This window comes from Nannobrachium achirus (genome assembly GCF_963921795.1).
Source record: "Nannobrachium achirus genome assembly, chromosome: 18".
In the NCBI taxonomy this organism is placed as follows: Eukaryota; Metazoa; Chordata; class Actinopteri; order Myctophiformes; family Myctophidae; genus Nannobrachium; species Nannobrachium achirus.
The window spans coordinates 30403351-30430301 of NC_137825.1; the positions used below are offsets into that span (position 1 = coordinate 30403351).

At 44.2% G+C, this 26951-nt stretch overlaps 1 protein-coding gene across 1 annotated transcript in view; it reads right to left on the minus strand.

Moving 5' to 3' along the window:
* Positions 1-346: 346 nt before the first annotated feature.
* Positions 347-26951, minus strand: part of etv4 (ETS variant transcription factor 4) — a gene marked incomplete at its 5' end in the record, with an annotated part of 47278 nt that continues 20673 nt past the window's right edge. The window contains 8 exons of the mRNA XM_080748172.1: positions 347-696; positions 2086-2187; positions 5127-5299; positions 9147-9194; positions 10767-10835; positions 16731-17173; positions 17634-17816; positions 18379-18508. Of these exons, the coding sequence (XP_080604298.1) occupies positions 469-696; positions 2086-2187; positions 5127-5299; positions 9147-9194; positions 10767-10835; positions 16731-17173; positions 17634-17816; positions 18379-18508 (1376 nt within the window). The 3' untranslated portion in view covers positions 347-468. The remainder of the gene's footprint in view (positions 697-2085; positions 2188-5126; positions 5300-9146; positions 9195-10766; positions 10836-16730; positions 17174-17633; positions 17817-18378; positions 18509-26951) is intronic.

A 26951-nucleotide genomic window follows, 5' to 3' on the forward strand; every position in this document is an offset into this window, starting at 1 on the left:
TATTTTAATATTTCAATGTATGACATCATTTGAAAGTTTATATTCTGTACCATCATAATCTGTAGAAATATGAAAAATGACCAGGGCCTACACGTGACACCAAGCACTGTATTCACATGTAATAGAAGAAAGAGCAGCTTGGAGTCCTCTTAGAGTAGTAATATGGGTCTTTATTAAGCAATCTCTTTAACCACAATCATGTTTATGGATTCAATAGGCCTCAGAAGTGAGAGGAATGCAGCTCTTTACAAACTCAAAAAAAAAAAAAAAAAAAAAAAAAAAAAAAAAGATCCCTATTGAGATTAATTTAAACAAAAAACAAAACAAAAAAGAACACCATAGCCTTATATACACGTGGATGGGGTGGGCATGTGCAAGAGATGGGGGGGATTGGGGCATGTATGATGATGGGTAGGGACAAGAGTAAGGTTTCTGAAGGTTTCTGAAGGCAGGAGGGTGGGGTTGCCATTAGTACATGTATCCTTTGGAGTAGGGCTGGGGCCCCATGTTTTGGGAGCCTTGCTCCGGGGGATAGGAGACAGCCTCGTCCAGGTGCGACAGAGGGACCGTGTCCTCCTCGTTGACGTAGCGCTCAAACTCAGCCTTCAGGCTGGGCCGTTGATTGTCAGGGAAGGCCAGGGAAATGAGGGCCTCAGGCTCGCACACAAACTTGTAAACGTAGCGCTCCCCTGCCACCTGCGGAAACAGAGAAAGGGTTCATTAAAAAAAAAAAAAAAAAAAGATCATCGTTATCTTTTATGTCTGCGGTCCTCAACCTTCTCAGGCCGTGACCCCCAAAATAATCATATTTTAACTGGGGACCCCACCCCCCCACCCTGACGAGCACTTTGAGTTGAGCCATAACGTTTTGTATAACCCGGTTCTATTGTGAAAGTAGATCTACATGCTCGACCGCGGTTTTCCCGGTCACCCTGAGCGCAACGGTGGGGGTTGATGGGCAATCATTCGATAAAGGAAATCATCAGCCCAAGCCGACCCCATTGACCCCAAAGTGGATGCCATGATGCCAGTCCAGGGGTGCCGCAGAATAATTTGATAATATTTGGAATTCATAAATCTCACTACTCAATATCGCTTCACTATGCTTAGTAAAACAGACCTGATTTGCACTGTACTATGAGTTATTTTTCCATCTACAGCCAACTCTTCACCAAAAATAGCAGATCTAGAAGCTCAGCTATTTTTGGTGAACCTTACCCCGAATAGGGATGCTGGGGTTCTGTTCAAATGGTTAATGCCAAGAATAAAGTTATTTTCGGATATTCTTCCGTGACATAGCCTACTGTATCTCAGCTGGAAAGATTAAGAGTAATTCAGGGGTGCCGTTGGATGAAAACGTTACTTACAGGGGTGCCCCGACTCAAAAAAGTTCAAAAACCCCTGGTGTATGTGTGTGACTTTGTGTATATACTGTATGTATGTGTGTTTGTTATATTATATATTATATATATATGTATATTAAACTATCTCCACAAGTTTGAATTAGGTAGTTTGAATGGAGTTGGATTAGTCAGAAGCGCTTTTTAATACTTTTCATTGGTTCAATATTTGTAAAACACATACACAGATCCTGCCCGAGAGCGACAAATATAAAAATATGAAAGCACAATAATGAAATACAAAGTTATTACCTCTTTTCAAGAAAACATTTCCACAGATAAGCTTTTATTTTTAAGGCAGAGGAACCATTGATCATCGTTCTTTGTCTTGTTATCCAGACTAACATCAAATGTCAAATCAGTAACTGATTTAGTTTGTACCCTTTTTGTGTTCTGCGTTTTCTCACCTAATTCATTTTGCAGCATATGTTTTCTGCCTTGCTATTTTCTTTTGTGAAAGGTCGTGTTTTCTGTTTCACTCACAAGCATTTCTGATTTGTTCTGTTTCGTAAAATGCTGTTGTGTTGCGCACTGATAGTGAGGAAATTTGTACAGAACCCGCTTGCAACGTGCAGCCGGTAAAGTCCAAGTGTGATAATTAAAGCAATAAAAAAAGCAAGGGAAGAAACTAGAACATTTCCATTAGAGCTGTAAATTTGTCCCCAAGCTAATGTGAACAAAATACCTTCTGCATGATTCCCTTCTCATAGTAGTACCGCAGAGAGCGGCTGAGTTTGTCGTAGTTCATGGCCGGACGGTTCTTCTGCATGCCCCACAGCCTGGCAACCTGAGGAGACACAATAAAGCCTAGTTCAGACCAAGGAATCGCAAACTCACTTTGTAAGCCCCATACTTCGTTGTACGACCGCAACGAATGCCGAAAATAGACAACCTACAAGCTCGTAGTCGTAGATCATCTATTTTTGGTGCATGACACTGTCTAACGACGCAGCATAAATCAGCATAAATTCAGAGCGCTGTGGAGAATTATTGCAGCGGTCTGAATTTTACCTACGGCAGGAGGAAGCGAAAGGAGGGAGAAAACCGCGGAGCAGAATAGCAGAGCAGGAGAATAAAAGGAGTGCGAGAATGAGGGAGGGAGAAGAAAAGAGTTGGTTACGCATCTGGGATGGTTCAGCTCTGGTGGCTGGGGCCTGGGTTCCTTCACGGGTGACTGACTGGACAGTCGGGTACACTTTAGAGGGCTTCAAAGAACAGTCTTATTGAAGATGTTTCAACATGTTTTCTTTTTTCCATTTCTGAAACAAGTGAAGCTCCTTTGGTTGAACAATGATTGTCCCACTGAACCACGGCAAGGATAACCCAAAGCTGTGTCACAACTCTGGCCTTTAACCACTAGGGGTCCTCAGCGATAAGGCCTCGGTTCTCCCTCCATCTGTGTCGGCATGCCCAAAGCAGGGCGAGTCCCCAACATGTGGATTCACTTCCTTTTTATGTAACCCATTACCACTTGAATGCAACCAGAGTCCCACAGTGTGTGCAGTGAAATAAGAGTCAGCGGCTGCTTGTCATGGGCAGACTATGAAATACTGTCCCCAAACCCAGGTTGAACTTAGGGGCCGACGACGGCAGCAGACCACTAACATCTCACCAGTCTCTCATCCCAAGTGGGAGAAGGTGGGTGAATCCCATTATTATTTAGGAGATCATGTGAATCTTTGTGTTGACAAACGTCCTGGGATACTGTGATTAGGTGGGTGTGTGTGTACGGGTTGTGGGCGTGTAAAGCGCTGGAGGAGGTTGTAAAGATTTGGGCAGGGAGGGCACAGGAGGAGAGGAGACACTCAGAGGAGAGACATAAAGAGAGGAGAGGAGGCTTATGACTCAGTAGGAGACGGGTCATATCCCACGGTGGCTGGCCAGCCAGAGGCTCCGTTTGATCTCTGAGCACTCAGCCCTAATTGCCTCTTGTAAAAACTCCTGGACCCATTCATTTTTAATGTACAGTAAAAAAGATAATGGAAATGACAGTAGGCCTATCTGGCGTACTGCTGCCCCCATCTAAATGGACCATCCGGGCTGATACGGCCAATCAAGCCGCAGACTTAAACATTGCGAAAAAATGTCCAGACCTGAAGAAATGTGAGGAGGTGAGAGGGAGAGAGAGAGAGAAAAGAGAAGGGGTGGGGGTGCATGATTCGGCGATAGAGCTTGTCCTTCATTTTGTATCAATCTATTGTTTCATGTGCTGAATAATGAATGGGAGACTAATGGAGCAGGGATCAGAGTACAGAGCATCGTGAGGACAGAGGCCAGATCTCACTTCTAATCATTGTGATCTGTGCTTTGTTTTAAAACCCTGTCTGCTAACATGAATTCATCACAACTCAAGATCCCAACGCCCTCCTCATCACCTCCCTATCAACATTGTTTAGGTGCAAAGAAAAGCAGTGAAAAAAGAAAAAAACTGTTCTCCAAATAATGGACCAGGAGATTTAGTGACAAGCTCTGATTGTAATACTTTTCATTGGTTAAATATTTGTAAAACCAGCAGACACACATTAATGGTGGCCGCTAGCATTGATTTAGCTATATGGAGAGATACAGGGTTCCAATAGATAGCCTAAAACTATTGTGCTGAACTATGATACAAGGGTTTAAACTTTGTTGACATTTCCCTGTTATTTACGTTCCTGAAATAAAACAGTAGGCTAATAGTAAAGCGCCAGTGAAGAAATAGTAAATGATCACGTTATAGCAATTTCTGATCATTTCCGTCTAATGAACACAACGTTGACTATCGCTGCTCTGGCCATACTTGTGTGTACACTCATCACACATACAATGGTGTTGCTCGCAGAAAATAGCTGATCTACAATCTCACAATGCATCCCGGATGCAAAATGTTAAATAAGCATTACACCAAAAAACAGGAGAAGGGTGCACACCACTGCTGACCTTAGTAACTAAGTCTAGAAGTAAAAAAAAAAAAAAAAAAGAAGGCTGCACACTCATAGCCACGATGCAGGATTTATTAAAGGAATAGTGGTATGGTCTTCTGTGGCTATGAGTGTGTGGCCTTTTACTAGAATTAAGCATTACACACCATGGGCAAGTTAATAATTGTCATAGGATGCAACCTAGGACTGGTCTGTTTAATGTAATGCAAACCACAGTGTGTTGCAGAGGTGAAATCCTTTTCGGTTTCTTTGTTGTCCCATGCTAAATCTCTGTATGAATTGAAATGTACTGATGCTCTATCTTCACCGGGCGTATTCATTCATGTGGTTGCAAAAGACAAAAATCTCCATCCTGGAATTTCCTTTGGGATAAATATAGTATCTATTTACTTATCTACCCATGCATTGTTCTATTGATGTTGTATTTTTCACGTGTTCGTGTTTTACAGCACTTTCATTCAGGAGCACCAAAGCAAAACAAAATAAAGAGTAAAACCTCCACTCAATAGACACAAAGAACAAGGGCATTGTAGAAAGCAAGACAAAGGTTAGCCTCCATAAATTAAGCTGTGAGTTGTGTCTGACGCTGGAAAAACGTCCTGCATTTTGTCACTGTCGGGCAGAAACCTCTTATCTCCAAGTTTCAAAATAGTGTGTTCTTCCGTAAATTAAAGCCCCAATTCATCACACAAGAGTGTTGCACTGGAGTGTTTTTAAATAACAAAAAAGGAACCCGTTTTGGACATAAAAAGGTCTCCACCCGACAGCGACAAGATTTATTTTTTGAAGGAAATGAGATGCACACCTCCTCGGGTTCGATGAGTTTGAACTCCATGCCGCGGCCGGTCCAGGCGATGAAGTGCGAGTTGCCGGGGTCGTCCAGCAGCGCCACCAGGAACTGCCAGAGCTGCAGGGATCCGCGGCGCTGGTAGGGCGTGCCCTCGCGAAACACGCCACCTCCTTCCTGCTTCACTTCACCTGGACGGGGCGGAAATAAACCCATTTATTTTTTATCTCAAAACATGTTGTTCCAGGGACACCACAGAAGCAGAGATTTAAAAATAGCACATCTACAAGCTCATAGCGCAGCACTCGTTGCCGTGCTGTGAGCTTGTTGCGACCGTCAGGGAGCAGTTTACTACCAGTAAGACTCCCTAATCGGGAGATAAGCGACCGTTGGTCGCTTATCTCCTGTCACACTGCTGACATCAGTATGACATCACACCGTACACAAATGACCCTTATATAAGACCGGCATTATCTACCGACAGATTAGTAACAAGATGTCAAAATCATTGAAGGTTTACCCTACTAACCAACTGTTTACCATAGCAACCATGTTTTTTACCTTAGCAACCAACTGTTTACCCTAGCAACCAACTTTTTACCACAGCAACCATGTTTTTTTTACCCTAGCAACCAACTGTTTACCCTAGCAACCAATTGTTTACCATAGCAACCATGTTTTCTTACCCTAGCAACCAACTGTTTACCCTAGCAACCAACTGTTTACCATAGCAACCATGTTTTTTACAGGGCCTGGGATTGATGACATCAGAAATCTCCATATATGGGCATGAAAGGGATTTTGTTTCTGGAAATATGTCTGTGGGGTGCCACATTTGGAATAAAACACTTACATCACACATCTGGATATCCATACAGCCCATCTTGTTTGCCTGTGTCCATTTATGCCCATATATCTGATGACATTGGGACAATGATCTCCATATATGGGCATAAAACTTATGTTAATTAGTAAAGCCTGGGGATCTCCATATATGGGCATGAGGGGTACCCTAAAAGGGCATCATCTGGGAATAGCAAATATAGTTATCCTAGAAAGTGAAAATCTTACATCAAAGGCCATAACTACCTACCTACCACCATACTGCATTCCTCATTAAACTACCTACCAGTAAGATGCCTAAGGGAGAAAAGCAAAGGGCGAGGTTGCACCATTTCTTGGTCTTCTGGCCAGTGATGTATATCGGACCATTTAACCATATATGGAGACATCTGGTACCCAAAGATATTCACAGATATGGGCTTAATATTGATGACATAAGGGATCTCCATATATGGGCGTAAAAGGGATTTGGTTCCCCTGGCATCACAGGGATCTCCATATATGGGCATAAAATGGATTTGGTTACCCTGGCAACACGGGGATCTCCATATCTCCATATATGGGCATAAAAGGGATTTGGTTCCCCTGGCATCACAGGGATCTCCATATATGGGCATAAAAGGGATTTGGTTCCCCTGACATTACAGTGATGTCAGTGGCTGGTTCTACAGAGGGGATCTCCATTTATGGGCATAAAAGGGAATGTATGTATGATGATGTCAGATATCATAGACGTCATAGGACTTTCACATAACGAATAACTGAGTAAGCATGTAAACCCGTAAAATCTATATTTGGGCATGGCTGATTTATGACCTCATCATGATGACACGAGCAAACACAGCTGAATTGTATAAATGATCAGTGCAGAAACCAACAGAAGTATTTGACCAAGACTCTTCGATTTAAACATCAACAAAGGTGTGACGTTTGTTGATGGTCACGTGTGACGTGTGACGGACGGACGGACGGACGGACGGACGGACGGCCGGTGGAGGTTTTCATAGTAAACTGCTCCCTGACGGTCGCAATGAAAACCTCCACCGGCCGTCCGTCCGTCCGTCCGTCCGTCGGTCACACGTCACACCTTTGCCCTGCTCATATCTCCGCATCAGTATGACATCACACCACATGTGTACACAAACCTTTGTGTACGTTGCTGTGGCAACAGTCTGTTGTTGCTGGTCTGTTAGTGTACGTTAGCAACCACCTTAGCAACCATGGTTTTACCCTAGCAACCAACTGTTTACCCTAGCAACCAACTGTTTACCATAGCAACCATGTTTTTTTACCCTACCAACCAACTGTTTACCATAGCAACCAGATACGCAGAGCAGGGATCTCCATATATGGGCATAAACAGGTGACATCACACTGATGTCAGATACTCAGAGCAGGGATTTCTCCATAATATATGGGCATAAAAGGGATTCTGTTAGGGATCTCCATATATGGGCATAAAAGGGATTCTGTTAGGGATCTCCATATATGGGCATACAAGGGATTCTGTTAGGGATCTCCATATATGGGCATAAAGGGATTCTGTTAGGGATCTCCATATATGGGCATAAAAGGGATTCTGTTAGGGATCTCCATATATGGGCATAAAAGGGATTCTGTTAGGGATCTCCATATATGGGCATAAAAGGGATTCTGTTAGGGATCTCCATATATGGGCATAAAAGGGATTATGTTAGCTGTTAGTGATCTCCATATATGGTCATAAAAGGGATGCTGTTAGGGATCTCCATATATGGGCATAAAAGGGATTCTGGGGATGCTGTTAGGGATCTCCATATATGGGCATAAAAGGGATTCTGTTAGGGATCTCCATATATGGGCATGAAAGGGATTCTGTTAGGGATCTCCATATATGGGCATAAAAGGGATTGTATCCCAGATGATGCCCTGTTAGGAGATCCACACTAACAGAATCCAAAAACAAACTTTTGGCCTATTTGTGGAGATAAGCGACCAACGGTCGCTTATCTCCCGATTAGGGAGTCTTACTGGTATATCTGCCATTTTTCAATAGCTAAATAAAATAATTCCAGGTCTTAATGGGTGAAATGCTGTTTTTTTCAGAGACCCATAATCAGCGACACACTCACTCCGGAGGATCACTGGGGGCCACTTGATGTTACCAGTCTGAGCCTCTGAGGCATGCACCCAAGCCCCCCCCAAAAAAATCACTGTGACGTTGGATCCCAGGATCCACATGGATTGATTTTTCCCGCCTATGACGACATGTCCAAAACTGGGATACCGGGGTAAAGCGATTAAAACAGATCCTTATTAATAGTGCATAGAATGATTTGAACACTTTAAGGTCATTGGCAGCAGTATACCCACCATAAGTGATGGAATGACAATAAAAAATATACTTATCCTTAGATGTATTGCTCATTCTATTTAAGTTATTATAAGTTGTTGGACTGGGATTTATACTGTACACCAACAAACCGAAAAGTAGGAAAAGGAATGTGTGAGACAAAAACAAGGGATGGGCAATATGCTAATTGTCACCGATACGTGTTTGGCTATAGAGTTAGTTATTTACCGGTTACTGGATACTTGGTACACAAGTGTGGGAACATGAGGACCTCGGCTATGTTACTGGTGCACTTCAGTTGTTCAACCAGTGCTAAAGCCTTCAGGCTCTCCACTCAATCTCCTTTAGCGTCAATCTCGAAAGAACGCATGGGAAACTGGCTGTCACTGTTCCCACCCTGACATAGGAGCCCTACACGTTGCGCCACAGAGAAACCAGACCCAACTAGCTGAGCTCCTAGCTGATGTAGTTCACCTGTTACGTACGGACCCTCCAGTGCTTATTGTGTAGGGATGCTAGCTGATACACAGGGAGCTCCAGTACCGATTCAAGATGGAGATAGGGATTTGATGCCGAGCACAGGGCCAACTTTGCCTGCTTTGTGTGGCTTGTGTTTCTCTATTAGAGATAGATACTCTTAAGTGCTGTCACCCATAACTATTTGGTCCAACTGACACCTTCCCAAGTGGATTGTGTGTGTGTGTGTGTGTGTGTGTGTGTGTGTGTGTGTGTGTGTGTGTGTGTGTGTGTGTGTGTGTGTGTGTGTGTGTGTGTGTGTGTGTGTTGGTCATACTGCTATATGTTGTTTGACCAAAGCCTTTAATGCAAGCATGCATATACAGGAATTATTAATCGTGACTCACCCTCAAATTTCTCTGGAACCACTCGGGAATCGTTTTCAAACAGATAGCCTGCAAAGATAAGGGGGTGACTGGGTGAGTGTTTCTTCAAGTGGCCTTGCTCTTAAAATTACAGTCAAATTGGCCGTTTGGGATCCACGCCAGGCTTAATGAATAACATCTCAACAAAATACAAGGGTGTATTCACCCATGAATAACATTAAGGCAGTAAGTGTGTCCTCCTGATCCACTCCACCAAAAGTAGAGTGGAGGAGGTCTTGTTGAGTGAGAGCATTTCCCCCTGCAAATATCTGAAGGACTAGGATGGTCCTGCTCGATTCCAGGACCTGTAAACGTCTGAGCAAAACTCCTCATCAGATTTTGTTTTGCACTATTTAACCACATGAAACATCCATACTCCCTATTCAGAGAAGGACATTTGGCCACAATAGCCGATCAACAAGCTGACGATGCATCACATTGTGAGCTTGTAGATTGGCTATGTGCACCCACACTGTATAGATTTGAGGTAGATTAGAAGGAACAAAGGAGGAGGCCTATTGTAGACCCCCGGGGGACTCCGGTCAACTACGTATTTAGGGTTTTAAATGGTTAAAAAGGTCTTCCACTGTCCTGTCCTCACTGGCTGAATGTGGGGCAAAATAGCTACAAACGATGCCACAAACAATGGTAGTGAATGGGAGGATTGTTTTCCCTTTTCTCACTAGGAAAAACACTTTAGCTTTTTCCAGGAGTAATATTTATCCAGGGATTCTTGAGGCGGGGGGTGAGGCCAGGGGCCCTGCCAATGGAAACACAGGCACAGCACCGGTTAGCCAATGGAAACACGGACACTCCAGGCCGGTTAGCCAATGACCGCAAGGCTCCAGCCAGGGCAGGCTCCGTTATGATAAAGGATGGGCGGAGGGTGATCTCGCATCACGTCGACATCATCTTTAACTCTTAAATGACTATTGTTTAACAAGCCTTTTACAAGTTGGCGGCCTAGTGGTTCCCAAACTTTTCAGATCGAGACCCAAATGAGAGATTAGAAGTTTGCCCAGGACCCAAACTAGTGAAGACAGCAGATCTACAAGCTCACAACGCGTTGTGAGCTTGTAGATCGGCTATCTTAAACATTTGTTTTCTAATTTCTCATAATTATTTTATTTCTTCAAAAAAATTACTGAAGAAATAGTTTTCATTAACATTTTAGCTTTTTGGGAATGTTTTTTGAAAATGTTTTCAACTAACTAATAATAATTAAAGACAAAATGTAGGAAACAAAAAAATCAAGGGACCCATAAAAATGTGTTTGTGACCCACAAATGTGTGTTTGGGAAATGTAAAAATGGACATGATGAAAGCACGTTTACACAGAAAGTTGGACCCGAGAGTTATAATTCATTCATAAAAATGTTCCATATAGATCGAAAAAAATCAATCGAAAGGGTTCTGAAAGAGAACCATGTGAGATTTCTACATAAAAGGGTTCCAGTAAGAATCTTTTGGGGAGCCATATATACATGGAGCAGTGGTGTGAAAAGTGCTCAAATGTTTTACTTGAGTAAAAGTACCAATACTGCCATGTAGATATACTCTGTTACAAGTAAAAGTGGGGAACTAAAGGAACATGTGCTTTACCTTCATTGCTGTGCTGGGGGTTAGAGTAGCCCTCATTGTGGTGGTACATGGAGGGACAGCCAGGCACATCTGAAAGACATTAGCACACATCAGTGGACTGCTGCTTACAGCATTGCTTCCATTTACCCAGGAACTCAAAAACTGCCCATGTAACCCTTTGTGGACAAAATTGTTCATATTGCCCCCCACTGCAACAATCTCTGTGTCTGTCGTTCTTTGTCTCTATCCCCAAGTACAATACCCCCAATGACAGTGTGTCTACAAGCACAACATGGACAATAATATTGTGTGTGAACTATATGGACAATAGTTGAACATTATATTTGGTGCTAACCACTCCAATACGTGGCTTTGTGTGTATGTCCGTGCAAAATGGCCAGGCCATCAAATACTTATTACGTATCCGTATGTCCCTTTACTGATGGGACAACATAATGAGACGTGTTGTGGGTCTATCGTCATCATCAGCACATCTCACTTCACACGGGTGTGATTTTTTAATACATAATACAAATGTTAGTTTGTTGCACCTGTAGTGACACTAAAAGGAATTAATTCAACTGAATTCATGATTTACCCAGAATGAGCTTGTATAACTGTAGCCACCCCTAAGTGGATAAAACACCTTTACCCCCAATACAGAGAGATCTGCCCCTCTCATAACATAAGCTCAAATCATCCATTTGGTATTACAGTACAGTATGTGAATATTTCAGAGGGCTCATTCCTATAGCACTCTTGCAAGGACAAAACTCTGCATTTATCATCGTATCACTTGTCTCGTCCCTGCTGGTATTTTTAGGCTAAGCACCTGTGCCCAGCCGGGAGAGAAAAAAAAAGCTGTACAGTATACAATGTCTGTGCTTTGTCCGGGCACATCATTGACTGTCTCAAATAGCTGCATTCGCCAAAATAGATTTTATATTTCCCTCATTAACCTCCCAGCAAATTCTTAGCAAGCTGGAACACTTGTGAAGCACCCTCGTAATGTGTTCTGAGGAGTGGATCCGTGCTGAGGAGAGCTTTCAGGCTTCCGTCTGTATGTTACTTGACTGTATGAGTTAGAGACAGCGGCATAAAAGAGTGTGAAAACGGACCCAAATGAGTTAAACCAGACCAAACTGGCCAAACTGTCAAATATGAAGTAAGCAAGAGGTGAACATTGTTAAAATAGCCGATCCACATGCTCACAACGCCTCGCGTTGCGAGTCGTTGTGAGCATGTAGATCTGCAATTTTCACAATATTCATCTCACATTAAATGTAATACCTACAATTCCAAATGCTTGTCAGGGTGGGGGTCCCCAGTTCAAATGTGTTTATTTTGGGGGTCACGGCCTAAAAAGGTTTGAGAACCCCCACTCCCGAGTTTAACGAACACTGATTTTACACTCTCCATTTAAAATGAACAAAGAGGATTTAGCTGTGTAGTGTCTAAAAAGGTGCCTCTGGCAGGGGGCCTGTGACTCACTCCTGGGGAATGCAGTTGCAGCGCCGTGGCCACGATAAGACACCACTGGGGGAAAACGAAGCCCTCCATTCCGGGGAGGCAGGAGCAGCAGCGCTCGATCACGCTGTAACTAATCTGCCTGCCAGCGACAGCAGGCCTCAGGCACCAGGGGAACGAGTGACTGGGGGGGGGGGGGGGGGGGGGGGGGTGTCTGGTGGGAGAGCGCCAGGGTCAATTGTGCGCAGTGTCGTGGTCATTTTGTGTCTTTCATCGCACACAATGGCAGTGATTAGGTGACGGATGCCAATTTGTATGTGAAACTGGCTCTCAGATACTGCACAGACTCAGGGATTTAACTCTCAGCCTCTACTCAACCTGTTTTAGCTTTCATTCCCCTTAGCATGTCTTTTTGAGCGGTGGTGTGTCTGTGTCTGGCTGTGCGTGTGTCTGTAGACTTTTTCCTCAGTGTTTTGCCATAGCAAAATGTGTGTGCGTACGTAGCATCATGTTTGTCTAGTGATGTCATACTGTATGTCGTATGTCTGTAGCCTTTTTCCTCAGCGTTTTGCCATAGGAAAAAGTGTGTGTGTAGCATAGCCTGTACATCCTAGACTCAAATCCTAGTCTGAAGACGTTATGCAAGCACGACCAACGCTCACTTCACATTGGGTGTGATTTTTTATGTTATGGGGAGGGTTAATTAAACGGTCAGGAATTGATGACATCAGAAATGTAACATCAAACAGCAATTCTGAGTGAGGTACCATCTGCGGATGAAGGCTATCAGCATTGTCTATAATTTGCTGCTGAATGCGTCGTTTAAAATGTTCTGAAAAACCAAGGAAATTAACATGCACTTATGTATGTAAGAAACAACAGATCTTATACGACCCTCTTGATCAATGGGGAACCAGTGGAGAGTGCAGCTTCAAGTAGCTCAGTGTGCCTATCACAGAAGACCTGACCTGGACAATGCACACAGAATGTCTGTGGCAAAGAAACCAGACAACATCTGTACCACCTCAGGCAGTTAACAACATTCATGGTGTCACAGAACGTCCTGAAGTCCTCCTACTCTGCCACAGTTTAGGCATTTAGCAGACACTCTTAATCCAGAGCGACTTATAATAAGCAGGGAAATACAACAATACACCAACATATCAATTGTATAGAAATATCAATCTAGAAGAAAATAACGTACAGTAGGTAGACCAAGCACCTAATCAGTAAAAGACTTTATATAAAACCTAAGAATGCTATCTAGCTTTCATGTATGGTCATGCATTGGTACCACCCAGAGCATTTTGACAGGAGCCATCACTGTATTCTAAAGGGACACCGCACCAGTCAAGTCAGAGCGCGGTGGTAACCAAAAAGTCTATTCATTTTGACGGGAGCCATCACTGTATGGTAAAGAAATAGCCATAGGATCTGCAAGGCCTACGGCAGGTGGTTTGTTCGGCTGTCTGTACTACAGGGAGCTTCCACCCGTCCCTGCTGGGTGTTTACGACAGTAGATGCTTGAGCAGAGCACTTATGATTACAAAGGACAGGCACCACCCCGCAAACCAAACGGTTGGGACGATGTGGACTGGATAGCGCTTGAGGTGTCTCAGAGCCTGGGGCTCAATGCTCAGGTTTAGAGTTTTTTCCCCCGGTGACTGTCAAAGCCCTGAACAAGGACATGGACAATAAACAACAGAATAAGAAAAAGAAAAAGAAAAAAGAAGAAAATTGACCAATTGGCATGAAACATTGCATGTACACTCCCAGTAGGCCAAGGAAGAAAATCAGCCTCATGTTGGTGTGATAATAAAGATTTTTTAAAGATTTTTCTGCCTTTATTGATAGGTGTACAGTAGGCTCACAGGAAACGGGGAGAGAGAAGGAGGGATGGGGGGTGACACGCAGCAACGGTCGTCTGGATCGGAAATCGAACCTGCGACGCTGCAAGGGCGGGATTACCAGCCTAGGTGCCAGGACCACTACCCTGTGGCTCAGGCCGACACTTCACGTGTTTGAACCGTAGATTGTAAATCCATTTGTTTCCCCCTGGATTGCTTGGATCTACGCTATTTTTAATGAAGCCACAGAACAGTAAGAACAGTTGTGGAGAAAGTGCCTAGCTCAAGGGTGCTTCTGTGGTCTTTTCTTTTCTGTGGAAGAGAGAACATTATTTGTTCACTCTACAGTTTGCAGATTCAAACAGATGTCTCTGGACAAATGCTTTGCATCGCCGACATTAAGGTCTGGGAAATGAGCCATAGGAGGCATTGAATCTTTTGAACAGCAACAGTCTAAAATAGCGTTTACGTTAGCTGAGGAATTACATAGGCGAGCGATAAACGGCACAGTAATCTATTTAGTTTTTTTTTGTTCTCCTGCAGCGGTTATTTGTGATCAGGCGACTGCAGCTGGTTATTGTCGTACGAAGTGTAAGTGCTGTCACACATCCACATGATTATTTCGTCCAACAGACACCTTCTCAAGTGGTGCCGATCTACAAGCTCACGCCGTGTCGCATCCGCGATGCCTTGTGAGCATGTAAATCAGCTATTTTCGGGGGCGTGATACAGTCGCACGACAGACTATAAATTAAGCATTTCACAGACACACCTCTCTGGCGGCCATGGCCTCCCAGCAACACACACACACTTTTATCCACAGACAAACATCCTTTTGTTGGTCTTTCTCTCGTCCCTCCTCAAGGCTCCTGAAAGCACAAAGCTCAACTTTGTCAGGGATATCCGTCTTCCACTCCCTATCAAAAGGTATGGCTACAAAAAGAAAAAAGACATTTACAAAAAAAGTAAAGAAATAAATCTAAATGGAACTTTGTTCATTATGCATAAACTATGCCAGTTTCAGAGCTTGGAGGCACCCATTCCTGTGCTTGTATAGGGGGCAGCAGGACGGACCATTTCAGGTCCGTTTTTACAGTCTCATAGAGCCAATTCGACACTCTGGATTTGACCGTGTAGAGCGGCCAGAACACAGGTAAATGAAGCTCTTAGTCACTAAGATAGTTGTTTCACGATATCTCACCACCCTCCCTTGTCATCATTCTCAAGGGGGGTAGAGAGCCAGAGAGAGAGAGAGAGAGAGAGAGAAATGAATAGAGCTATGCTCTGTGGCTACACACTTGTACAGCTACATTTTTACTGTCAAGAGTTAGATTAACACTCAGGGTTTTTACAGCGTAGTTGTACCCTCAATCCCTTCAACCTAAGCCCCCCCCCCCTCCCCTCCAGGCCAGCCAGTGAGCATCTCAGGTTGCTGCGGCCACGCTCATTTTTCCATTATGAGTTCATCTGCCTGCAGAAAAAGGAAGCCAACGGTGCAACCTGAAACCCTGGAGCACTCCGCCGGGGACGCTAGTCTTTCCTATGCCCTCCATTTTCTCAATGAAATTCCTCTGCCTCTCTCTCTCACTCCCTCCCTCCCTCCCTCCCTCTCTTTCTCTCTCTCTCTCTCACTCGGAGACCAGGCGAGAGAGAGAGAGGGAAAGAACTGTAGTGAAGGTTTTTTTTTTTTTGCTTTGCAAAGTGTCATAGAGTTGAAAGGAGGAGTTTGCGAGGAGGAGGAGGAGGAGGAGGGGGTGGAAGTCTAGGAGCCGATACAGTAAAAAGGGAGCGTGTTTTGGCTTTTTGGACATTTTGTTCTAAGGTTGGCTGCACACACACACGCCAGGGGAGGATTTGTCTTCAAAGAGACTCTTGTGGAGGCAAAAGCAAAAAAAAAAAAAAAAAGCCTGACACTGTGAGGTTTAACGCTTCCGACGGGCCAGACACAGCAGCCTGACACGCTTGCAAACAACTAGAGAAAATGCCACGAAGTGTTTGTTTAACCACATTAACCTGTCCTCCTTGTTTTGAGGTTTTTTTATTTAAGACCTGAGGGCGATTCTACAATCAGTGGTTCTCAAAAGTCTTTGTCTCAAGAAAAACGATATACAGTATATCTGGCCGTGGACCCCCATCTGAAAAGTGTTTGTGCCAGAAGAGAAGATTTGTGTTCAACATTTTTCAAACACTATTCAAAAATAGCAGATGTTTGTGATTGAGCTTGTATATCTGCTTGTACAGCTTGCTCTCCTCTCCCTACCTGCCGGTCATCTTTTGATCACTTTGCCTTTTGTAATAACTGCTTGGTGGTGTAAGACAGACATTAGCTGTACACCTTCATTATCTCAAGCTGCTTACACCTTTTGTTTTTGAGCAACACGATTTAATATTAAGTAAATGTAAAGACATGAGGGGAGGTAGGTACATGTCATGGTCTGTTCCAATTCACCCGTTTGCTGGAGAAGCTTGCGACCGAAAGCACACAAGCAAGACATCCTAGATAAGCAACGTAGAGTCCTTAGAAAAACAATTTGTTTTAGCAAAAAGCACCAAAGATATGGCACTAGGTATTTGTGGCTTTCGGCGCGACAGGATTCCGAATTAAAATGTCAGTTTTGCCCTTAAGGAAGAGTTTGTATGCAGTGGAGTGTGTTCTCCGACTGTCACTCACCAGGGTCATATGTGTAGTCCGTGGGCTCCTGTTTGACCATCATGTGGGCTGGTGGGAACCTGTGTTGGTGGGGGTGTGGATGAGGGTGTTGGTGTTGGTGAGGGTGAGGGTGGGTCTGGGGGTGGGGGCCAGGGCCCGGGCCCCCCGCCGCCATGTGGGCGGCCCGTTCGTACAGGGGGTCCAGGTACTCCTGCTTAAAGCTCTGCTGCAGGTAAGGCAGGCAAGGGTCGGAGTGCTGTCGATGGTACACACCACCACCACCACCACCACCACCACCACCTCCTCCTCCTCCACCACCACCCGGTCCTCCGCCCCCTCCTCCTCCGCCTACCCCACCCCCGGCATGGGGGCCTGCGGCCGGGGCAGGCTGCATGCGCTGGAAGGCCTGCTGTCCCTGTGGCGGGAACGGGGTGCACATGGGGTCTGATGAAGGGCCCTGGTACCTGGAACTGAGAGAACAGAGTAGGTTATTAACCAAGGCTTGGCTTCCTAGATATAAAAAAAGCTCAAATTGATTGCAATAATACCATATATTTCCAAATAATCGCCCCCAGGGGCAAATAGCCGCTGGGGCACCAAATACCCGCCGGGGGTCTGACACAGTTTTGCGCATCGACCGCCATTCAAATGGACGTAAATACGTATCGCAAATAGCCGCCCAGTTCTTTTAAAGCTGGGGGTTCAAATCGATTTTACAACTTAAATGCCTGGGCTACTAATCAGGCAAAATACGGTAGTTATAACTCTGGCTTGTCAGAGGGGACCTTGAATCAGGCTTTGATTCGGGCATTGATTACTTGATGTGGGTTGTCACTAAACGTAAAAAAAATCTATAACATGTTCATATGTTGAGGTTTTGTGCATTTGATAGAAGCCCTGTCCTGAGTGGTATCAGTGTGTCACCTGGGGTTGATGGGGTAGCTGTGACTAGGCAGTGGCTGGGTGGAGGCAGCAGGGTTCATGTAGCCAGCGTCGGGCCGTCCGGCCACAGCAGGTTTGGGGGAGTAATGCTGCTGCATGGGTGACATGGGCGTTCCCGGGCAGGAGCTCTTCCCTCCCCCTGCAGCCCTTTTCTGCTCATAGGCACTGGAAAACAAAAACACGCACGCACGCACACACACACACAATAACCACATTAACCCTGGCATTCCTGTTTTGGGCATGTCCTTATAACCGAAAATATTCCAAGATTTGCTGTGATTTGCTGTAGATCGGCCGTTTTCCTCGGCCGACATTGCCGTATGGCAAAGTATAAAATAGGGCTTTAAGCGGTTACAAACACACACGTTGGAGACGGCTGTGCGTGGAAGAGGCACAGGGTTTCATGAGTCAATACGACAAAGCAGGCTAATGGGAGCTGTGTAGTGAGGCTCGTGGTGGTCAATAGCATGTGGTCACTCTCTTTGCTGTGTTGACTTATGCATGAGAGCTGACCAGGGTTTGGTTTCCTGAACATAGTGCTACCACGTCCTTGTTCCGTTTTTATGCCGCTGGACAGACTGCGCAAACCCACACAGAAAAAGAGCCATACAGCCCTATATTAACAGTGACAACGCAGCCATGCTTGTGTTTATAGTCGCTTGAAACCTGCTCAAATACACCCATGCTGTGCTGCAGTTACAATGTGAGCTCTGTGTGGGTTGTTCACCTGGCGTAAAGGCACTGCTCTCCGCTGGGGTAACTGAAGCTCTGCTTGTGGCTACAGGACTGGCTGGGGTCGGAGCCTGGGCTCTGGGGCTCTTTCTTGATGGTGACCGGTGGGCTGTGGAACGCCACCGCTATGCAGGGGAGACAGAAAGGAGGAACAGACGGGTTAGCGCAGGGGTCCAGTAAAATCAAATCAAAATCTGTAACCACTTTGACCCTGTACACATCGGATACATTTGAAAAATAGGCACTTTTTTTTAAACATTTCAACAACACAAATCTTGTTAAGTATGGGGTGAATCCTGCTACAAAATATTTTCAGTCTGCAGCAAAACATTAATTTGGGGGTCCTTAACAAACTGACATACAAAAGATAGACCCCCACCCCCCCACACACCCCCTCTCCTGATACGACTGCCGTCAAAGGCTGGGAGGCAAAAGCAAATCCTTCTGTCTGTCCACACAGGAATCCGGCTGACATGCCAGCCAGAGTGCTTAAGAGACAGTCAATTGAAACCATCAGGAGGCAGACAGACAAATGTAAACACACTGGTGTGCGTTGGCACATATGCACACACACACACCGACAATCTAGCACACACATAAAAAGAAAAAGCTCTCTCTCGCCGTCTCTCCCAGACAGGCTCACACTCACACACACACACACACACACACACACACACACACACACACACACACAGACATACTAACGAACTGCACACATATTGACACACTCACACACACACACGACGGCATTCCAGCAGTCGTTTTGGAAGTGCAGCATGTCCTCGCCCACTTCTTTGCTCTCTGCCAGACACAACAGCAGCCATAACTACCTCCAGTCAAAGTCAAGCTCAAACCTAAACAACTGTACGGGCCAGCAAAGCGTCCTCTCTGCTGATGAAAGGCAATGTCACACCTCTGTGAGAAATGCACATACACTGTGTATGTGACTCAGCATTCTTTCCTATCCGAGCCCAGATGTTAGCAGCAGGGTTTATTTGATTATCTTTGGATAGAAGAAAATAAATGCCAAAGAATGAAGCAAGGAGGAGAGAGTTTGTTCTTAAAATAGAAGTGTCTAATATGCGTTTTGTCGCTACATGAAATCCAAATACAGCGCCGTATTCTCATTCCTTAATCACTTTAAGTCCATTTTTATACGTCTGCCATTTGAAAGCCGACTGGCATGTTCACATGCACCGTCACGTCTTGTGAGCTTGTGGAACTGTTATTTCTGTATTTGAAATTGAAAGTTTTGAAAAACCATCCAGCGCAAAACACAAAACTCGTCAAACGCGTCATGTGGCAGATAATGAGGTTTACAAAATGTGGGGTTAAAATAAAAAATAATAAAAATTAGTTACATTACATCATGTGACAGTTGGGCTGATGCAAATAAATGGACCAAATGCACAAAATAGTGATTATTGCTGTTGGTCAAGCTCACAGTAGAAAAAGTAGCTATATCATTATTATACAGTATATCATATCCAACTAGAAGCAGTGCTCTTCCGAGCACAGGTCTCCACCAGGGCAGGCGTCCTGGTGGCGCTATAATAGGTCAAGTAAAAAGGGTGGCATGTGTTCTTCGCCAATCTTAGACCTTTCATGGCAATCGGACACTGCATGCATGATTTAAGGCATTGTGTTCCAAAAAATTGTTTTGCTAAAGTGTATCTGCTGGTGGCGCTATAACAGGCCAATGTGAAAAGGGTAGCGTTTGTTCCTTGACATAGTGGGAATATGTGTGTCACGGTAATCGCAAGCTGCGTTGATGATTTGAGGCATTTTGTTCAAAAACTGAGCAATCCTGCACATTTTGGACGGATCGGTCTTGATCACATGACTATAGAGATAGTGTGTACATTGGAGAAAATCTGATGGAGTAATAGCAAAGAATGTGTTTTACAAAAGTTGTCCTCCTGGTGGCGCTGTAAAAGGCAAATGTGAAAAATGCAGGGCAAAGGTTTATCCTTAGCCCCTAGGGAGTGCGCATACAAAGTTTTCCACTTATCGGTGGAGTTAAAGGTAAAAACACAAATTGGCCTGTTATAGCGCCACCATGAGGCTGATTTGAGAAATTTGAAGTGGCATTTCTTCGCTGCCTAGTGGGAACGTGCGTGCCCAATTTTACCAAGATTGCACGCCGTGTTCAGAATTTGAGGCATTTTGTTCAAAACAGACCAATCTTACAAACTTTGAAAGCCAATCTCAGCCAATCAGGAGGGAATATGGACAATCAGACTGGCCAAAGGGTAGTTTTGCACAAATTGGCCTCCTGGTGGCGCTAGAACAGGCCCATGTGAAAAATGTGGGGCAGAGGTTCTGAATTGGAATCCAGGAAGTGTGTGTGCTCAGTTTGGCAGCGACCGGGCCAAGGCCTCCGGAGATTAGCTGGTAACAAATGTATGGACGGACACGCGGACGGACGGACGGACGGACGGACGGAGGCGAAAACATAGTCTCTCGACTCTCTCCAGCCTTTTGGCCGGTGGAGACAATAAAAGCACTATTTTTCACATAATTCCTTTTGGTTTTGTAACCACTTAAACCCTACACACTTTTTTGATTGTATCTATACTGCCTTCTCTTTTTTCTCTTCGCTGAAAAACGCTCACAACCCGTCGCAATGCGACGACATTGTAGATCTGCCATTTCCGTGGAACGTTCGCCTATTATGTTATTCCCAGGAAAGGAGGGCTAGGGTTCATGTGGTTAAACCACAATTTGCCGTTTCCTTGCTGGTTTTCTGAAGCAAGACATCATCATTTTCATAAAAACACATCCCAATTCTTTGTTGCTCCAATTTCTCCCAGCTTCCCGGTTGAGATGGGAGATCTGTCCATCAAGCCCGGACTACAGCAGGGGACCTTTTGACTCAAGGGCCACAGAAACCACCCAGTGTGGAGCTTCAAACTGTGCCGAGGGCCCGCGTGTTTATTATGCGAGGGGAGGTTTTCACCCAGAGAACTGTACAGGATGTTTTTCTGGTCTCGACACGGTAAACAGCAGCAGCTGTGCACTTCCAGCTGGGGAGGCCTGTGTTTAGGCCTGTGTGTGTGTGTGTGTGTGTGTGTGTGTGTGTGTGTGTGTGTGTGTGTGTATGCGTGTGTGTGTATGCGTGTGTGTGTATGCGCGTGTGTGTATGCGCGTGTGTGCGTGTGCGTGTGTGTGTGTGTGTGTGTGTGTGTGTGTGTGTGTGTGTATGCACGTGCGTGTGTGTGTGTGTGTGTGTGTGTGTGTGTGTGTGTCCGCGTCTATGTCAGTGCGCGTGCATGTGGATAGTGCGTGCACTTTTTAATGCTTTCGTGTGTGTGTGTGTTGTGTATAGCGTACACAACACCCAGTGCATGTCTGCAGTGGGTGTGGACCTGCTGGAACAGGCCACACTGAAAGCTGAGCCCAGGTAATTACATACTGTAGCCCATTCACAAAAAAGGGAGGAGAGGAAAGAAATGCAGCGAGCGGCTGGCTGACTACATAGCCTGAGCCGATCTGTCCCACAAAAACCAGAGAGCAAAAGAAATCACATGGAAACAGAGTCAACAGACAATGGGGGAGATTAGATTGGAACGATCCTACACATTAAAACCCTCAGTGTTAATCCCTACTCTCAGAGTTACAATGGATAATGAACACGGCAGGATTTTACTGTGTACTTTAGTTTGGTAGGACCGTTTTCACTTCTCAGCCCATGTACTCTCCGTTCAAGATGCAAGAGTAAAAAAAACAAATAGTTGACTCTGTCCCCAGAATGGGCAACTTTGGAGGTCAGTTAGTCGACATTGATACATCAACAAGCTTAAAACTCCCACCTCCTCTACTTTGATTGGTACTTTGAATTCGTAAAAGAAATTGATGAGCACAGAGCATCTGAAAAGTTTATTTGAAAAAGTTCATTTTAACTTGAAGAGCTTCACAAAAAGGCAGGGTGTTCTGAAAACCGACACGTGGCCTGTACACACCAGGATATTTTGTGCAATTAATTCACATTAATTTACAGTTGTTTATGATAGAGTGCGATTATAATGGGCGATTAAGCGACCTAACAATTTTTTCAAGCAATTTTTCAGTATGTATGAGGCATTCGGGACGCATTTTTCGATCACTTATTCCCGTCGCTCCAAGTGTGTAACGACCTTAAGGGTCTAAAAGTCCCGCTCACGGCCCCAACAGGCCATGTTGCTCCTTACACCCAACCGGATCAAAGTGGTTGAGCCGACGTCGCCGTCGGGCGGAGTGAGGCGATTTTTGAAACCTTCATTTTCTATGGAAGCAGACAGCAATCCAATAAAGTATGGGATTGATAGAGTGGTTGAGGCCTGGTCACATGCACATGCCCACCAGTCGCAAACAGTTGGTGGCAGAATTCTACCACAGAGTCAGACAGATTGAAATCTTCATATGAAAGTGCATACAATAGAATTAACATTAAGTACATTTGGAGCACACTATCCTCAATCTCACTCTGCTAAACCCCCAAGGTTTTTTCTAGCACGAGGTACACATATTACTAACAATGTCACACCTCTTTTACAACAGAATATACAGTGTATATCCAACTCAGCATTCTTTCCCATCGGTAGCCAGATGTTAGCAGTCGGTTCAGCTGTATGCTTTGTTTGTTTGTTTGCCTCTGAGCAATAAAAAAAGGGGAAAGCTTCACATCACACAGGGCCACCTCAACATGCTAACCAGTGTTGTTTTTGACAGCAAATTTTTTATTTCGTTTTAGTCATAGTCTTTTGAATAAAATGTAATTAGTTTTAGTCATAATTTAGTCACCTGAAAAGTATTAGTTTTAGTAAAATTTTAGTCGACTAAATATCATAAATCTACAGTTGATTTAGTCAACTAAAATGTATTTTGGCAGGCCTTGATGGCATCGTAATGACTGATTTTACACTTGATTGCGTGCTGAAAATAGCCGATCTACAAGCTCACAACGCGTCGCAGCGCGACGCGTTGTGAGCTTGTAGATCTGCTATTTTCAGCATGCAACATCTGAGGGCAACCAAAATGACTCTATTCAACACTAGTCCCTCTCTAACGTAGTTAGTTTTTATTTTGTTGACGAAATTGTCAATATATTTAGTCTTAGTTTTAGTCATCACAGCTTAGTTTTTATTTAGTTTTCGTCAGTGAAAAGAACACAGTCGACAAACATTTTTCGTCATAGTTTTAGTCGACAAAATCAACACTGCTGCTAACCCTTCTGTCCTGGGACGTCGGCTCACTCTCCCATGACTGGCAGGCAGGTGAGGAAGTTTTGGCTTTAGCAAGGGATCAACAGGATTAGAGGGCATTTAGGCAGATTTCCCCGACAGACACAACGGGATTCCAGGAGCTCCTCTAAGTCTCCGCCGGCTCGTCTGCTCCCATAACAGAGGGCGGCACATGACTGCCGCTCCGATAAAAAGCCCAGCGCGTGTTTGTCTACCGGCGCATTCCCCTTTCTCTGGTGTGGCCGTGAACTGCAAACAAGTGGTGGTGTGTGTGTACACAAGTCCACTCACAATGCAGCCAAGCGAAGCCGCTAATGCGATTGGCAGGGACACGGCCTTTTGATGTGGCCCCGTTGCTTTATGAGGACGCCTCGAGAATATGCTGCGTTTGGAAACACTGCAGCCTAGGATGACATTGAATGTACACACAGGTGTGTGCGTGTGTTCATAGGGCTGTCACGATTATGACATTTTACATGACAATTAATTGTCACCCAAATGATTGCGATTAATGATTTAATTGTGTTTTTGTCGTTGACAATCACATTTCTGTTTGGCTTTTAGGCTTTGAAGTTGCACATGGCAGATATGACACATAACCTAAATATACAAAGAAATTACTGACATATTTGACAACTTTATACTTAAAAAATAACATTAATAGTGGAAATAGCCGATCTACAAGCTCACAACATGTCGCATCGCGACGCGTTGTGAGCTTGTAGATCTGCTATTTCCACTACTTTTTGAAAGTGTTTGTAGCTATATTAACATTTCTCAACATGGAAACGATTATGACGATTATCACAAAATAATTGCGATTATGTAAAATCATTGCGATTAGACGATTATGTAATAATTGTGACAGCCCTATGTGTTCATCTTCGATATTTAATAACTATGGTAAACAGAGTGATTGGGACACCACTGAGTGAGTGTGTGTGTACAAGTGCATGTGTGTGTGCCTGTGTCACTGCTGTTCCAGCCTGTTGCCTGGCATGCCTTTTCAATTAACCACTTGGCTGATGGCCCTGCTAATGAATCCCTAGACACAGAATACTCTAATTAATGGAGCCAGGGATCAAAGCATTATGCAGATATTGGTATATAATAGGGGTGGGACGATATGAAAATGTCCTATCACGATTATTGTGACAAAAGAAATCGCGATTTACGATATTATCGCAATAATCTACAAGCTCACAACCGATCTACAAGCTCACAAAGTTTTGGCAAAAGACATTTAATACAGAGTGAAAAAAGACTATTAAGTATAAGTACCTTTTACCAATTATAGAGGGTTTAGGTGGTACTGGATATGCATCTTGGCAAATAAAAGGTGAATTGATCCCAGTGCATGACGGAGGACGATATAAATTAAATCTCCACGATACGATTATCGTGTGTGGTTTTTTATCACGATAAACGATAATATTGTGTATCATCCCATCCCTAGTATATAACTCAACATAACCGTGCTCCACTGAAAACGCGCAAAGAGACCCCAGGTCCAATCCTATTCACATAATGATCTCTTAGAAAGAAAAAAAGTTTTACTGTACACTACAGAGAATTATTTTAAGGTATGGGCCGATTTCCAGGAGCTGTTTTAAATCAAAACAACTCCCCCCGAGTCTCTAACAAGTTTTTCAAACTCTCTCGAGTATAGCAGTAAATCTCCCTGCTCCAGATGATGTCAAATTTGCTGCAAAGGTTTATAAGGAAGTGGCAGTCTTGTAAATAGAAGCGGAGCAGAGTTATGTTCACGCCGCTCAACGCTCTCTTCCTGGTTTTATTTGGGGCAATATGACCCCGGGCTCTCGCGGCTCTGGTTGCCTCCTTTAACAGCTCTGTTCAAGTGTTACATCACCACTTCTCAAAGATCCTCATGTTTCATAGAGTTTCTACAGAACAGGGGGGTGAGGCGGGGTAGGGTGTGGTAGAGCGGTGTGGGGGGGTTGGTGAACGTTGATGGCCACAGAGCATGATGGCCCTGATAGAAGTTGTTTAGACCAGGGGTTCTCAAACTTTTTTAGGCTGTGACGCCCAAATTAAACATATGTGAACTGGGGACTCCCACCCTGACTTGGAATTGGAGGTAGGGATGGGTATCGTTCACCTTTGAATCGATACGATACTTCTTTCGATACCTGGGAATCGATACGATACCTTTTTCAATACCATTTTCAATACTTTTTATTTATTATTATTATTATAATTATTATTTGCCTTTTTCTATGGGCTATTTTACACACCACAATAGGTTAATAAGCCAGTTGTTCAGCCATTTTAGTATAGACGTTGGAGAATCATCATAATAATAAACATTATAGGCTATTGTCGGCTATTTTCACAGTAGGCTAATGAGTGTAGCCTACTAAAGCAGTCATTAAACTTTCAGTAGCCCAACTGTTACAGATGTGACCGGCCAGGGGTGTGTTCAAGAGTATCGAAACAAGGTATCGTTCGTTTTTACCTGAACCGATACTCGATAGTATCGACGTCATGCGATCGATACCATTAAAAGTATCGCTGACGATACCCAACCCTAATTGGAGGTATTACATTTAATGTGACTCGGTTCCACAGATAAATATTGTGAAAATAGCAGATCTAAATGCTCACAACGCCTCGCAGTGTGAGGCGTTGTGAGCATGTAGATCTGCTATTTTCACAATGTTCGCGTTTGATTACTTCATATTTGACAGTTAGGCCAGTTTGGTATTAAATCTTGAAAGTCGTTAAATTGTCACTTTATAAATGTGCAGATACCCTGTATACACTTATGTAGGTTTGTTTACCGCTGAGTGAGATTTCTTTTTTTATGTGGGTATGTTTAGGGCTAGGCAATATGTCCATATTATATCGATATAGTGATATATTATGAGACTAGATATCGTCTGTCTGGGATTTTGGATACACACATTACGCAATATTGTGTTTTCACTTCCTGATTTTAAAACACGTAAGCTCTATTTTACACTTTTTTATCCTTTCGAGACACATGTGAAAAAATATATATATCACAAAATATTTGGTGAAATATTAGATTTTGTCTATAACGCCCAGCCCTAGGTCTGTGAGTGTGTTTATGTATGTGCGTGTGTGCAGGCAGTGGACACATTCTTCTCCCTGCTTTCGAATGGAACATTGGGCGGATTCTCCACACATCCTAAACTATAAGATACGGTCGGGGGTGGCGGTTGGGGGGGCTTGTTTTATCTCCTCCTTCCTGATTTCCAGGCTTTCTTCTGCTGTCCGCCATTCACTCCCCATTCTTAGAGGCGACACCCCCCCGCACAGTTAAAGGTCGGTTGGAAGAGGGCCTTTTTTACATAATGTAAAT